At 42.6% G+C, this 16,701-nt stretch overlaps 1 protein-coding gene across 5 annotated transcripts in view; it reads left to right on the top strand.

The window, feature by feature from the left end:
• GTDC1 (glycosyltransferase like domain containing 1) overlaps positions 1–16,701 on the top strand; it is a 288,481-nt gene that overhangs the window by 221,334 nt on the left and 50,446 nt on the right. For 4 of the 5 annotated variants that reach the window (XM_081935119.1, XM_081935120.1, XM_081935117.1 and 1 more), the window contains one exon: positions 16,412–16,701. This exon is cut by the window's right edge and continues 19 nt beyond it. The exons of the other annotated variant lie outside the window; for it this stretch is intronic. In XM_081935119.1, the coding sequence (XP_081791245.1) occupies positions 16,412–16,701 (290 nt within the window). The remainder of the gene's footprint in view (positions 1–16,411) is intronic. 5 annotated transcript variants of the gene reach the window in all.

Genomic DNA, 16,701 nt, shown 5'->3' with positions numbered 1-16,701 from the left:
TTCATTTGACGGAATCCTTGCAATCCCATCCTGTCTATCTCAATAAAGCTTACTAAAAAGAACTCTCTGAGAATCATACCTGGAAAAGGACACTTTGGGTTCTAGATACCTGCTAGAGAGCCAGACAGTGTCTAGTTACTGAGCAACAGATTACCTGAATGTCACCCCCAGCCTCAAAATCTCTTTGCTATACCTGCTTTGTTTGCTTTTTCCCTAGGCAAATAATTATGCATAATTAATCTTGGAAATAACAGTGAAGCAAAAGATTGCTGCTTAATTTTATGGCTTCCTGTTGGTTAATTGAAATGATTTTATTACCTTGAAAACTCAGGTAGACAAGAAACCTGGCAACTGCCAAGGAAGATTTAGGAACATTGGTGGCAATAGGCTTTATTGCTGAACTCCGGGCTTGATGTAAGGCTAGTAGTGGCAGTTAATAGGAGCTGATCTTGCATGGTTATCTGGGAGACGTTCGAACCCTGTGAGCCGGAAGAAATGGACAGGGTCCTTATAGTTGTTAGGTAGAAGATAATAGCAGAAAGTCACTGCCATGTTGCTAACCAAGAAAATGATATGGTGTTGTCCATGAAATAACAAGGGATTAGCTCAACCTGAACCAGGATTTATTACATTGCTTTATACTAGTTGTAATGCTTAATAATTGCGCCACTTCATTCCATCTAAACTAATGTCAACATATTTGGTTTTACTTACAGATTGCGTGCTATCAAGGACAGATTGCAGTTTTAGATAAGAGCATTTATTTTAACATTATATTGCACTTATTTATTTACCTGTCACTACCAATGTCAAAATCATATTCATTGCCATGCACATATTTCATAAAATCAAAATGTGTTCATCTAACTGTTTGAGTTCAACACATATGCACCACACACACACACACTATTTACATGTGTAAAAAGAAAAGAAAAGTATCATCAAAGCTTTAAAGTAGCCCCAATTGAAATAGCTTATGGAAGCTTTTGTTGCCGTTTAGTGTTACATAAGTCATGTAACCAGTTGGTAAGTCATAATAAATAAAAATGGTTTTGGTGGAAGGACATGAAACTAGGAAAACAACAAGAATAACAATAAAAGGAACCCTTGGCCAGGAAGCTTGTATCTGTGAGGTTTGTGGAGATTTCTGATAGTAGCTTCACCCTTTTCCTCCCTTCTTTGCGTAATTGTAAAGCAGATGTAGTTTTCAACTAGTCTTCTTTCCTCACTGTGTGTTTTCCAGAAAAGAAGCTGAATGAATGTTACATTCAGAAACCTTATCAGAGGAACAAAACAAAACATCTCAATTTCACAGGCCACATTGAGCAGGTTTAAAATATCTCTCTCTGTCTCTGTCTCTCTCTGTCTCTCTCTCTCTCCCTCCCTCCCCTCTCCTCTCCTTTCTCCTCTCTCTAGAACTTTTAAGTCCACCCACAAACAGATTTCAGACAGATTACATGGTGGACTAGTGCGTGTTTCTTCTCTTTCCATTGAAGGAAAGGAGATGCATACAAGGAAGATGTTCAAAGCGTAGGGATTGCGAGGTACAGGAGTGCTGAAGAAATAAAATGAAAATTGCCAAGCTTTTGAATCCTACATCCAGAAAAATGAATGTTCTCCCAAAGCAAAACCTTAGACAAAGCATTCTAAAATGAAAGAGCCTTGTTTTTATGTGCAATATTTTAATATATCTTTTGGGATGTTTTCTACCCTATCTTTCCAGGTGTGTACTTGTCTCTTTTTTTAGTTACCTATTTAAATAAGTTTTGTTTTTAAAGTTTTTTTTTTCCCCAATAGAACCAAACTTCTATATTATGATTATCATTTCCTTTTCCTGGAGTTTTACCTTTACTTTACTTTCATATCTTGCTCTTTTCATTAGCACCTTTCTTTGCTCATATAGAAGTTGTCAATATTGAAAGAATTTCTCATAAAATACTAGCTGGTAGGAAATAGACATTTTAGATTGATTAACCTGAATCTTAGCTGTAATTGGGCAAATTATGTGCCAAAACAATGCAGGAAAGGATGTGGCACACAATATCTATATTTTTTTCATTTTATCAGTCTATGCAAGTAATCATTGATGGTTCCAAAAAGGTACCTATACCCAACATTTAATTTAAATCCTCTGATTTATTGGAAAGCAACCTAAACATCATCAATTGTGTCTCAAGATAAATCAACCCATTGTGGCATGTCTCCTATGTTGTTCCCAGGTCTTCCTGAACACAACTTTAAAAATTTCCACTCATGAGCATAATGGTTGGATCTCTGTCCAGATGACAATGAAAGCAGACCCTGATTGATCATTCCTCTATTTCTTCCCTTCACATTTGTGTTGGCTGGCCCCTCTGTGGGTCAGCCTACAAAATGCTTGCCTTTTCCTTTTGAATACTCTTCTGTCTTCACTAATAACCACATTTGCCTTTGTTTTCCTGGACATTAGACACGTTGGGACTGGCAATTTTTTTTCTAAGTCATGCAGCCATATGTTCTTGTCATCCTGTAGCTCAACATCATGTGGCCACAAGAACATACAGCGGTAATCCCAGTTGTCGTCTTCATTAAGTAAAAACCTATATGCAAATCCTTTCTACTCCCTCTAATATATTGTAGCATGGCTGCTTGAGTGTTGTAATGATTAAAGCAAAGGGAATAGGTTGCTCTTTCAATTCTAATTTCTACTAGGGGTTCGTGGAACCTTCGTTGGTTCATCTTCATTGAAGCAAAGGAATAGTCAGGGAAACTTTGTAACTCCATTGCATGCCTTCACTGCAACTTAAATATTGGACAGGGGTAGCTTTACTGTGTGTGGTACTGTGTGTGGTGTGGTAGTGTGGGAAAGCAGGAGACTATGCTTCACCCAGTCTGGACAAAAACCAAAAGGATGCCCATTGGGAGATGTAGCGGTTAAATGGAGCAATGAGCTTCTACAGTAGATCTGGTGAAAAGGTAAACAAGAAAAGTTCTCTGCTTTCTTTAAAAAGAAAAATGACAGCTGTCAAGCAGTAGAGACAGTAGGATTCCACCAGCCCAGGGGGATTGATCAGTTGCTGAAAGAGAAGGGCCTTGCCAGGCACTGTAGCCAATTAGATCTTCCATTTTCCATAGAAAGAAGGTAGGAGGTAGTACAAACTGTCTGCTCCGAATGGCATGAGAATGAAAAGGTGCAGGCTGCATTCAGAGTGGGCTTGGCAACTCACCTTGGTTAGAACCGCCTTAACCACCTTGAAACTCAACATGGCATGTGGGTGGAGAAAGAAACACATGAGTGACTTTCTATAAACAATTGTGCCATTTTTAATCATTCTAAGGCACATAATTTTTTAAAAAAATATATATTACTCTGTCAAAGATCTCTACTTGAACATTTATTTCAAATGGGTTTTTCCGCCCCAAGGAAGTATCCAGCAAAGACATATTGGGAAATTGCACTTTCTTTGTTTCAGAACAGGTCCAGCTTCTCTGAGTCAATTTGTATCAAATTAATTAATGTACATTTTTTTCTATCTCTTACATGCATATTTTACTTATGAAAATCACTTTTCCAACTACTGTGCAGCACATAGATTCTTCTTTGACAATTTGATCTAACCTAAAGCAGCCTTATAACCAATGTTTCAAATGTGTGGGGGATGGGGTGGAGCATTGCTATCTTTCCATTCTTCTTGTGATGGTATTTTTAATAAAATAGCGTGTAACTTGACTGTTGGTGCCAATGAATAATGCTGATTCTCATAAATAATTTTTCATTAGACCAAATGAGGTATTGTGAATAAACATGTAGGAAAGATATAATGACATCTTATGCATAAACTGTGTAAGCTTCACATCTCTGTTGCAAATTAATGTGTGTAGGTATGTTGGCGCGAGTGTTTTTAGTAGAGTGAATGCATATTCTACAAGCTACAAAGAATGGCAAATCTAGCATATTAAATGTCAAACGTTCGGGCTGACATTTATAGTGACTTTTCGCATGTTAAGAGATTTCTATTATGTACTCAAGAATTAGTTATTTTGCTGTAGTGTTTCAACAAAGCATTTACAGTCAAATGCACCAAGCTGACAGATTACTTATATTTTTTATTATATCTGTGAGGTAATCATAAGTCTTTTTGAACAATATTTTAACCATAAATTTTATATTCCCAAGAATCTAATTTAGGTACCTGGGTAAAATATTTTTCTTGTATTTGTAACAGATTTTTTTTTGGCTACTTAATCAGTGAATTGGGTAGTATAAAGAGTGTAGTTCATCGTTGTCCAAGAAAGTATTTTCCCTGGCCATGATTTGTTTATGTGGTAAATGGAATGATGCTTATTCTGATGGAAAAGAACAAAAGTTAACTGGAAAGAAAACATTTTGGTGCCTCAAATACCAAATCGTCTAATGCTATTTTAGCATTTATGATATTCTTATTATTATTATAAATGGAGTTTGGTGATAATAGTCAGCCTTGTTTATTAAGGATTTTTTTTTACTGCGGGTGGAAGAATCATCTAAATTTAAAGGCCACTCATAACAATAATGTGTTATCAAATCAGGTCGTAGGAGGATTAATTTTTTTAAATAAAAAAATGAGACCGCAATGGCATGAAAAATACTTATGTCCATAGATTGTACTTTTTAATGTGTCATATTGTGATCCATTATATTCTATATTTAATTAGAAACAGTTCTGGAGAAAATCCAGAGAGATAAGTAATCAGGAATATACTTTGCCCTTTCTGCACTTGTCCACCCCAACTGCTTGTCTTTCCAACTCAAAATGGCCTCCATCTTCAATTAACAGCTGCCCGCTCCGGTAGAAATGACGAGCGGCTGAGGAAAATGCTGGATTACATGGTGATAATTAAATTCTGCGCTTAGGCAGCTTGCAGGGAGCCCCCTGCAAGAATCCCGCCAGCGTGACTGCTGACTCCTGAAAAGCTCTTCCTTCGTGGGAAGGAGAAGGGCTGTCAGAAAAAAACTTTTTAAACAAATAATGGTAAATCTCATAGAAAAAACAGTAAACCCACAGAAAATAGCAAGAGCTATGAAGAAACCCAGCCTAATTAGATCATAGACTGAGAGGAAACTGGGCAGAAGCAGTAGAAGCGTGACTGCAACAATTTTCTATCAGTCTATGGACCAATCAGGAATGATGATAGCCCACTGGTAGCATGCCCCTCTGCTCATCATTGAGAACGGGCCCGTTTTTGCAAAAAACGGGCCGTTTTGGGGAGGTTTGCAGAGTGCAAAAACTTTTTTTTTTCTTTTTGGAAAGCTCTTTAACTGATTGATGAGAATTACATTGATCAAGTGCTGTGCCAGCAGAAACAAAGTCAGTGTTCTCCCTAGTGGTGGAGGCAGCATCCAGGCTGGGTTAACTCATCCAATCATATTGAGGACTGAGTCTGGTAACATTATTAAGCTCCGCCCCTGTTGCTAGGTAGACCCAGCTTTTGACTCAGTCCTTCAATGAGGAAGGCTGCGTCATCGTTTATCTCCGGTCTAAAATGGCTCGTATTTTCAGCTTTAAGAGATCATCATTTCGCCTGCGCCTTCCCGCCTTACAGTCACACAGGGAATCCGTTTTTCCATCTAACGGGGCACTTGGGGAGCTATCCTTCTCCCTGTTTGGACACTAAGTGTTACTGTTACTGTGGGAAACGCTCCGCCGCTTCCTGGCAAGCAGTTGAGCGGCGAACCGCGGCAGTTTCAAAAGGAAAGGGAAAAAAACTTTTCAAAGAGCAGAAAACCAACTCAAACGGCCGCAGAGCGACCCAGAAGAAAAGCGAAGGTCTTGATTCCATCCACAGAGCGGGTAAAGAGGCAGCGTGCTGTCTTCCCCTAGCAGATAGTTGTCAGAGCGGGCTTCACGGCTGTTTCAAAAGGGCATGAATCGCCATTTTAAACAGCTGTCAAAGCACCCAACATGGCGGCCGCCATTCCAACAAATGCCTCTACAGCTTCTGACAGACCTGAGGAGGCACTAGCCATCCATCCAGCCGAAGTGGGCTTGGTGCCTCAATCCCTCCCTCAGCCTTCCACATCTGAAGGCAGGGGATCAGCCACCATTAAAAAAAAAAACTGCAAAGGCTGCAGCAACTTCAAAAAAGCCAAAAGAAGCCTCCACTTCATGTTATGAGCAACAAAAGGAAAAAGCTCTGGAGCATATCCACAGGAAAGCAGCCAGTAAAAAGGCTCCTTCTCCTCAGACAACTGACAAGTCCCACCAAGCACAGGGGCAGTTGTCATTGTTACTTTCTCCTGGTAACAGGCTGAATAGGGAAGCCCCTCTTAACCCCATTTTCCCAATTGATGTCTCTAATATATGGGGGTCATCTCAGGAGCCTCAGGCCTCCTTGCTTGGCAGTGGTGATATGCTGCCACCTACTGTCCAGAGATTGGACACACTTCCTTCTACTTCTGCTGCACCACAACTGGGCCTGGCACCTCCCACGTTCCTACCAAATTTTCAGGAAATCATTGCCAGTGCCATTTCTCAGGGCTTCACAGCTGGTTTACAGCAGAGAGAGGCCCTGTCACTGAGACAGACGACTGCCACAGTCATGCCACAGCCAGCGCCAACTCCAGAGGTGCCACTCACACACCAGGTTGTGTCTGACCAAGAGGAACAAGATCAATCCTCCAAATCAGAGGAAGGGGAGCTCAAGGAGGCTGAGCTTTCTGAAGATGAGGGAAGGGAAACTGAACAAAAAGCCTTTTCAGGGCTATTTCCTCCGGCTCTTTTCCCCTTTTGCTATACAAGACAAAATCAGCATCAAAGATTGGGACTCAGCAGGCATCGGCCACTCCCTGGCCAACTGCGGCTAGTGCAGAATCCTTATATTCGGAACAGACCCTGTCAGCCGAGACAGTACCAATGCCAAAGCTCTTTGTGGATTTGGTCCAACGGCAGTGGGCGTCTCCCACATCGGGTCCTAGTCCCTCAGCCTCAGATAAAAAAATCTTTAATGTCGCTAATGAACTGCCGCAGTTTCTCTCTGTTCCTACAATAGATGCCCCAGTGATCGCCCTCTACACACCAGCACACATGCCGGGGGCTCCAGAGGATGTCCTAAAGCCGGAAGAGAAAAAGGCTGATCTCACTCTGCAAAGAGGGCATCAGGCCGCAGCTTGGGCGGTCAAGGCCGCCACTACAGCATCGTTCTTCACGCGACCATGTCTCCTTTGGCTCCAAGAGCTGCAACAGCGCGTCCCTATTTCTGACATAAGAGCTCACCAGGACATTGCGAAGCTAGTGGCAGCAATCCAGTTCACTTCAGACGCGACTTTAACTTCCGCCAGATTCGCTGCCAGAGCTATGGCTTCTTCTGTGGCATCCCGAAGTCTCCTGTGGCTGCGGTAGTGGCAGGCCGATGCACGCCACAAGTTGAAATTGGCCTCGGCTCCGTTCAAGGGCAACTCCCTCTTTGGGGATGCTTTGGATCCATTCTTGGTGGAGAACAAAGAGAAGCGGAAGGTTCTCCCCTCAACTCCTAAGAAGGGCTTCAATCGCCAAATGCCTTACCCCAGGCGTTGGTCCTTTCAAGGCCCAGACCAGGGTTCGTCCTTTTGGAATCAAGAGTATGGTCCCTCCTTTCGGGGGGCGGACTATGGGAGCCAGGGATACAGGCATCAGGGAGGCTACTCTGCCAGACAGAGGCCCCAGACTGACCGCTTTCAGCGGGGAAAGTCCTCCAGGTGCCCCTTTCAGGGAGGGGGGGCGTTATTATCACAGAACCTAGCCCCTCTGGGGCCTGTTATCCCATCGGAGGTAGGTTAGCCATGTTTGCTGATGTTTGGGATGCTACCACCTCCGATGCTTGGGTTAGGTCTACTGTTAGGCAAGGGCTTGCCCTTGAGTTTATCTCCAACCCTCCAGCTCCTTGAGGGCCTGTCCAGTTTCCTCTAACCCAGCTCGCAGGAGCCTCATGCTGGAGGCGATCCAACATCTCCTCGACATTCGAGACATCCAACCGGTACCGGTTGAGGAATGCGGGCTGGGGTTTTATTCTACCCTTTTTGTTATACCAAAGGCCTCGGGGGGCTGGAGAGCCATTTTGGACCTTAAAAAATTAAACGTTCATTTGTTATAAGCATTTTAAGATGCATTCTTTGCATTCCATTTTGGGATCCATCAGACATGGGGATTTTTTAAGTTCAATTGACCTAATGGAGGCATACCTTCACATTCCTATTTTGCCTCAACATAGACAATTCTTACGTTTTTCCTATTTGGGGCAGCATTTCCAATACACTGCCCTCCCCTTTGGACTGTCATCGGCCCCCCAAGGGTTTACAAAAATTCTAGCTGCATTGATCGCTGCACTAAGTGAAGTGCCTATTAGACTTCAGGCTTATTTGGATGATATACTCATCCAATCATCATCCCCTGGTCAGGCACGTTGAGATCTAGCATCTACAATCCAGGCTCTTCAGGAGCATGGGTTTTCGATCAACGTTCCCAAGAGCCACCGCCACCCTTCCACCAGGTTGGTGCACTTGGGGGCGTTGATTGATACCCTTGAATGCAGAGTGTACTTGTCTCACAAGAGGCAGGACAACCTCAAGACCTTGGCAGGTCAGACGGCCAGGACTCATATATGCTCTTTGGCTTCACTATCAAAATTGCTGGGGACTATGGTGTCGGCCATCGGGATTGTTCCATGGGCGCATTTACATTCACGTTGTCTCCAATGGTTCCTCTTACCTTTTCAGAGGAAGCTCTTGAGCTATTCCCTGGCCAAGGTACACGTCCCGGCGGAGGTCAAGCGTTCCCTCAGGTGGTGGATGTCTCAGGCCATCACGAAAGGTCTACTTTTCAAGGAGCAAGAATTTCTGACTGTCACAACAGATGCCAGCCTTTTCGGCTGGGGTGCCACCCTTCAGACACAGGTAGCACAAGGCCAGTGGGACCAGGTGGACCGGGCACACAATATAAACTGGCTAGAGTTGAGGGTGGTCCATCTGGCTCTCCACCAATTCCTTCCAGGGGTGGCGGGAAAACATGTGCTTGTGCTAACGGACAATGTGTCTGCGAAGGCACACATCAACCGACAAGGGGGCACCAAGTTGCGATCACTCATGGACGAAGCCATGCGGCTGGGTCTTTGGGCCGAAAAGAACTTGCTCTCCCTTACCACGGAACATATCTCTGGGGTGGCGAATGTGCAGACAGATTGGCTCAGCCGTGAGATTCTGGACAATGTCGAGTGGCAATTGCACCCCTCGATCTTTCAGGACATAGTAGACAGATTTGGCATGCCAGTAATAGATCTATTTGCCACCTCACACAACAGTCAGCTTCCAAGGTTTTTCACTCGATACCCAGCACATCGGTCAGAGGGGGTGGATGCCTTGAGATGCAGATGGCCTCCTGGCCTTTCCACCTCTGCCTCTCCTTTCCAGAGTTATACAGAAGATTCTGGGGGAGAAGGCCGAGGTTGTGTTGATAGCCCCACACTGGCCACGCAGGACTTGGTTCGCCGACCTGCGGACACTTTCGGTGGACAGACCCTGGAGGATCCCTCGGGACAGGATTTTCCTCCGTCAGGGGTCACTGGAACACCCAGACCCTCAGTGGTTCCAGTTGACCGCCTGGCATTTCTAAGGGGGACAATTTCTCCTCCAGGGTCATCAAGATGATTCAGGCCACTAGGCAGCCATCCACAAACAGAATTTACGACGCCACCTGAAAAGTTTTCTGTTCCTGGTGCTCTGGTAAGACTTTGGACTCTATCAGGGTCACAATCCCTCAACTCCTAGAGTTTCTGCAGGAGGGATTAGATAAGGGACTATCCCCAAATACCATCTGGAGGCAAGTGGCAGCCATATCTTCCGTTTTGGCATGTGGGGGTTCTCCTTCCCTGGCTCAGCTGCCTATAGTGTGCAGCTTTCTCAAACAGGCGTCCAACCTCAAGCCTCCTGCGGTCCATAGGTAACTTTCCTGGGATTTACCCAAAGTACTTGACGCCTTGACTAAGGCTCCCTTTGAACCTCTGAGGGAGGTTTCACTCAGATTTCTAACATTGAAAGTATCATTTCTGGTGGCCATAACTTCCGTGCATCAGATTTCAGAGTTGCAGGCTCTTTCGTCCAGGAAAGAACTGTGCATTTTCCATACAGACCGGGTGGTCTTACGCCTGGACCCCTCCTTTGTCCCCAAGGTGGGTTACTGTTTCCACAGGACTCAGGAGGTTGTTCTACCCAACTTCTGTCCCCATCCTGTCCATCCACTGGAACGCAAATGGCACACCTTGGACGTAAGGAGGGCTCTAAAAATTTATTTACAATGCACAGCTGCAACTCAGAAATCCAACACTCTCTTTGTGTCCTTTCAGCTCACTTCCCTAGGTAACAAGGTCTCCTCCCCTACCATAGGCAGGTGGTTAAAGGCCTGCATTTCTTTGGCATACCAGTCTCAGTCTCTTCCAGTGCCAATTAGGATCACTGCGCATTCCACTAGAAGCGCGTCAACATCCGCAGTGTGGGTGGCTCAGGCCTCTTTACAAGAGATCTGTAGGGCTGCCACCTGGACTACACCTAATGCCTTCATTAGGAATTATAAGATGGATTCATTTGCGTCTGCAGAGGTGGCCTTTGGTCGCAGGGTGCTGCAGTCGGTGGTTGGGGCTAATGCTTCATTGCCACAGTCTTAGACCCGCCCTGGGACAGTTACTGCTTTGGTACGTGCCAGCCTGGATGCTGCCTCCACCACTAAGGAGAAAAGGCATTGGTACTTACCTGAGACGCCTCTTCTCCTAAGGTGGAGGCAGCATCCAGCCCCTCCCTGACTGGGATTTGTTCCTGGGTCATTCCTTACTCGTTACTGTTTTTTTGCCTTGCTGTTTACCTGTTGAATAAAAAAAAGGTTGTCGTCTTGGTTATGACACGGTACGGACAGTCAGAGGAGTTAAAGACAGGGCGAACGGGTGCAACTGGAGATCCGGAGTACAGGTATATTACAAATAATTGACGATGACGCACGGAGTCTGGGTTGTTTTCTTCGTCGAAAGCTGGGTCTACCTAGCAACAGGGGCAGAGCTTAATAATGTTACCAGACTCAGTACTCAATATGATTGGATGAAGGTTAATCCAGCCTGGATGCTGCCTCTACCCTAGGAGAAGAGGCTTCTCAGGTAAGTACCAACGCCCTATTTCCTTCTCCATCACATAGATAAATACACCTGGAAACATCTACCTACCTACCCACTCTCTATCTATCTATCTACCTACTGTACTTGTCCCTCCCTCTCTCTCTCTATCCCTCTACCTACCTACCTACCTACCTACCCTCTCCTTATCTATCTACTGTCTCTTTCTATTTTTCTCTCTCTCTCCCTCTACCTACCTACCTACCCACACACTCTCTCTCTCCCTCCCTACCTACTGTATTTCTCTATCTATCTCTATTTCTCTCTCTCTCTCCCTTTATCTACCTACCTACCTAACTACTCTCTCTCTCTCTCCCTACCTACCTACTGTATTTCTCTCTCTATTTCTCTCTCTATCCCTCTACCTACCTACCTACCTTCTCCCTCTCTCTCCCTCTCTCCCTCTCTCTCTCTCTCCCCCCTTTATCTACCTACCTAACTACTCTCTCTCTCTCCCTACCTACCTACTGTATTTCTCTCTTCTCTCCCTCTATCTATCTACCTACCTACTTTTTTAAAAAAAATCCCTCTTCAAAACCTTGGTGCATCTTATACCCCCAAAAATACGGTATTTAGTTTATAAGTACTTTAAAATTTTATACACTGTTATGTTGATATCAATATTTAGTTTATTTTAAACCCAAATAAGATACAAATGAACAAAACTAAGAAAACATCAAATACTGTAAAGAGCACATTGATTGATGTTTCATTCATTCAGGCTCAACGTGTTTATTTGGCCACAACATGTACAGTATTTGCCTTGCCATATTCTATGTTTAGATACCACAGTTATCTAGCAATGGCAGTTGAATCACAAATGACTTCTGTCTTTTTCCTCAGTTTTAATCTAACATCAAACATTACAGTAGAAACTGGGGGAGGGGGGAAGAGATGAAAATCACACTTGCTTCTTTTGAAGCTGCTTTGTGATAACATTGAACCAGTTCCAGGTAGTCTATTGATATCAGATTGCTGATTGGTAGGATGTGAATTTTCAGTCTGATACTTTCCGTAAGTTTTGGAGCCAGTGATACGCTTTAACTTTCAGCCTTTTCCAGTTTCCAAATGAATGTACATAGGGGAGGAAGTGGCATTGTGACAACTTTCATAGCTGACTTACACAGCTTTATTTGAAAATCAGATAAATCTCTAGGTATATTTGTATTTGTGCCCTGATTAATGTTATCTGCTTGTCTACAAGCAAACAAACAAAGTAAATGAGTCCCAAAGATTCCCTTCTATTGGATGTTTGTATTTTTCAGTAAAACTGCTGCGTTTCCCCTTATGTCAGTCGATATTAGAAATTAGAATTAGAAATTTAATTTGTTAGCCGCACCCTCTCCGCAAGGGACTCGGGGCAGCGTACAATAAAATATACATACATACATACATATAAACATAAAAATACACACATATAGATACATATACATACATGCATGGAGGAGGTAATAATTAAAAATACATTACATTAATAATAATAAAAATTAAATTAGTCATTAAAATACCCCGAAATAATAATACAATTTAAAAAGGACTGTCAGGAGGAAAAGGATAAACTACGGTTGAGCCAGGCCAGACAGTTGAAAGAGGTGGGTCTTGAGCTTTACACGGAATCTCCAAAACAGTTTCAATTCAGTTCAAAAACAAATGAATGAAACTAGTATTACCACCAAAACTCACTATTCCCCAACCTGAGGTAATTTGGCCAATACAGTGATTATCTGTACAGGCAGTCCTAAACTTACGACCATTTGTTCAGCAACCGTTTAGAATTGCAATGTGTCTTAACAACTGTTTTTCTCACTTACGATCGTAGCAGCATCCCTAGGGTCACATGATCAAAATTTGAACAGTTGGCAACTGGCATGTATTTATGACAGTTGAAGTGTCCTGGGGGCATGTGGATTACCTTTTGCGACCTTCTGACAAGCAAAGCCAATGAGGAAGCTAGATTCACTTAACAGCCTTGTTTCTAACTGAACAATTGGAATGAATCACTTAAGAACTATGGCAAGAAAAGTTATATAATGGGACAAAGTTCACTTAACAACTGTCTTGCTTAGCGATGGAAATTTTGGGGTCAATTGTGGTCGTAGGTTGAAGTCTATCTGTGATGTTATATTTTTCCTCACACTTTCAATGGGATAACTCTGTGTCAATTGGTAACATTTGGGAGTCGGCAGCACCTTTGCTGCTTTTTGAAAGCATATACAAAATGGCTGATGGAGGGGGGTCAGATCTATTTATAACAATGGCTGTCATCTTGAGCCTGGTGACCTAGAGTGATCCTTTTTTCCCTGGAAAGGGATCAGGTGAAACACTTCCCTATCCTATATCTTGTCTAGAGGTACCTTCTTCCTCTTCTTGCCTACTTTTAGCTCTTTTTTAGGCAAACACTTCCAAACAAAGAACAGGGCTAAAACTACTCCCCATTTCTACTTTTTAAGAATGCTTACAGGGTTGGTGTGATTCTTAGAAGCATGCTCATAAAGATGATCCTATCTTCTCTGGTGGTTTGCTTTGCAGTCAGCCTACTTAGAATTTTTCCATTAGACAGGGAAGAACTCCCTATGGATAGTATAGGAGAACATCTATATAGTTAGAGCTACAAGGCTGCCCAACGGTGGTCTTGGTTGCAGTCTTGCTTTTGGGTTCAGTTCAAGGTCTTTTAAAATTCTTCATTGCCTGGAACCAGGCTTTCTGAAGGACTTTCTCATCTGTCATTAGACCTGGTAGAGAAGGCATGCTTTGGGTAGCATCAGCTAGGGATCTACATTTGGTGGGCCAGGAGACATAAATTATTCTTCCCTTCCCAAAATTAGATTATCTCCATCCCTTTTGATGTTTCAAAAGACCCTCAAGAACAAGTCATGTCATTAGTCTCCCAGGAAACCAAAGATTTGCTTTACATGGCCCCATTATTGAGGCGAATGTTTTTAATCCTCTCTTTATCTAGTAGTTTCTGTTTTTGTTTTTTCATACTTTTTATTTCTTAATGTATTTTTTAAATATTTTGTTAATATCTATTGCTTTTATAGCTGTGGGTTTTATCCAACTGTGCTCTGTCCAGAGTTGCTTTTGATGAGATGGGCAGCTATACAAATTTGATAAATAAATAAAGAAATAAGCAAGCAAGCAATTTCTTGTGATACGTTGAAGCTATGAGGAAACCACTGAACACAGTTACCAGGAAATAGATTGTTATATCATTTCTGTACTGTCGACCATAGAGATTATAGTGTGTATAAATTATGGTTGACTTATTTTGTGTCCAGGGAATATGAAAGATGCAGAGATTATGATGCCTAGCGAGAGCACAACCATCTAATCCCACTTGCAGTTAAATACCTTCCAAGAATATTTCTTTGGTATTTTTGTGAGTTTCTGCATCCATGCTTTTATATTTTAATATCTCCACTATTACCAAGAGGTATGCAGAACTACCAACTGCCAAACATTGCCAAATTAAAGTGAATAATACTTATTTCTAAGTCTATCATGAAATAAATCTTGTTCTAAATATCATTCAGTGAAATGGCATTCCAAAATAGCTTCTTAAAAAACTGTCAAGGTGATTAATATTATGTGTGCAATGCAAGTAGATAGCGGACTTCTTGTTGCACAGTGGAAAAGATATTTTCTAGTTGCTTTCATTGAGATATTGGTAACATCTTATCTAATAACTGAAAATTCTAGTATGACAGAATGGATTTATGAGGACTAATATCTTGGAAAATATCATGAGGTAAGGCACTGCATAACTGGGTGTAAGAGCCAGGATAAAAGAGGTAAAAGATTGCACCCAAATCTTGTAACTCAAAATCAATAAAGAGTGCTGGTTGATTTTGGGGAGCAGGGGTATTGGCAAAAAAAAAAAAAAAACCCACTACAAAAGCAGAAATCCAAGAATCGTATGGCAGAGTTTCTTTTTCACATACATTTTCTTGAATCTCAAGACTCTTCAGAAATCATTCCCTAGGGAGGAATGTTTTCAGTCTAGATATTTGCAGGTGGAGGAAAAGAAGGGAAATAAACATGTTGTAGAAAAATAAAAGTATTTTAGTCATAGGAAAGAAACACAACTACATTATATTCCCTGGTGGAGGCTTAAAAGACATTCCATATGCTTTAAGACAGAAGGCCCCATTTAATTTCTGGGATTTCCTTTTTAAAAGGATGTTAAGCAGCCAGATTGGCTGCTGCTGGGTGGGGGAGAGTGTCCGAGTGGCCCGTGAGGCATTGGGAAGCCTGGAGGGGGGGTGGCTGCTGCTGTGTGGAAGAGGGTCTGTCAGCGGCCTGCATAACTGTGATGAGCCAGCGGGCTGGCTGCTGCCGAGTATGGGAGTGTGCGAGCAACTTTCAAGATGGCTTGTGACCTTCCCTGGCAAATAGTGATCATGTGACCTCAGTTCACTGTAGTCATATTAAGTATGAGCCAGTTGCCAAGTACCCAGATTGTGATCATGTGACTTCAGGGGTGTATGAGGACTGGTTGTTAAGCAGTGGTGGGATTCAATTTTTTTTACTACCGATTCTGTGGGCATGGCTTGGTGGGCGTGGCATGAATTGGTGGGCATGGCTTGATGGGCATGGCAGGGAAAGAATACTGTAAAATTTCCATTCCCACCCAACCCCACCCCAGGGAAAGGTTACTGCAAAATCCCCATTCCCTCCTGATTAATTGGGACTCGGGAGGCAGAGAATAGACGGGGGTGGGGGCAGTCAGAGGTGGTATTTACCGGTTCTATGAGCTACTCAAAATTTCCACTACCGGTTCTCCAGGAGTGGTCAGAACCTGCTGAATGCCACCTCTGTTTTTAAGTCTCCTTTTTGAGCACCCTTATATGTTTAAACATTCGCTGAACACATGGTCAATAAGCAAGGACTAGCTGTAATGAGTAGTATTAATTGCGGTTCTGTCAGTAAGTAAAAAATTTATTAGTGGCCTGTGAAAACCAGTGGGATGTTATCTATAGTGTGTATCACTCTTAATTGCTTGTTATCTAACCACTTCGCAATTCAGACATTCCTGAAAAGATATAATGGTTCAGAGCTACTCTTGTCTTGAAGACGGATTTTGGTGGTTCCATCCATTTGTCTCCATTATTATCCCTCTGACAAAACAGTTGCATTTGGATGCATAAACTTTTATAATATTGAGATTATGTTTTTTTAAAAAAACATTGTATTCAAAAGTTTTTAGCTGTGTTTAAAATGGAGGGCTTTTGCAAGAAGGATAATTTTACTTATTTGTTTGTAACAGGTTTATGCTAAAAAACACACTGTCCCACACTAAAGAAGGGCTCGATGTTAAAGGAATTGGAGGTACATCTTTACTTATGGAAATGCCTTTTCAAGAACAGAAATGTGAAACTGCAAATATCATCAATATCAACAATTTAGACCAAAGACCTGGACATCAAAAAGTAGAGTCTGGATATTGTTGCCCCTGGCCAGAGAGACAGCATCTTTGTCAAGGAGAAGAGACCCAATGTGCCACTCCTCTTGGTCACAATGTGGGCAGTTTGAAATATCAGCAGAGGCCTTTGCACA

This window comes from Natrix helvetica (assembly GCF_964273705.1).
Source record: "Natrix helvetica genome assembly, chromosome: 1".
NCBI lineage: Eukaryota > Metazoa > Chordata > Lepidosauria > Squamata > Natricidae > Natrix > Natrix helvetica.
The sequence above is the reverse complement of the archived record's forward strand: the minus strand, read 5'-3'. Positions and strand labels throughout refer to the sequence as shown.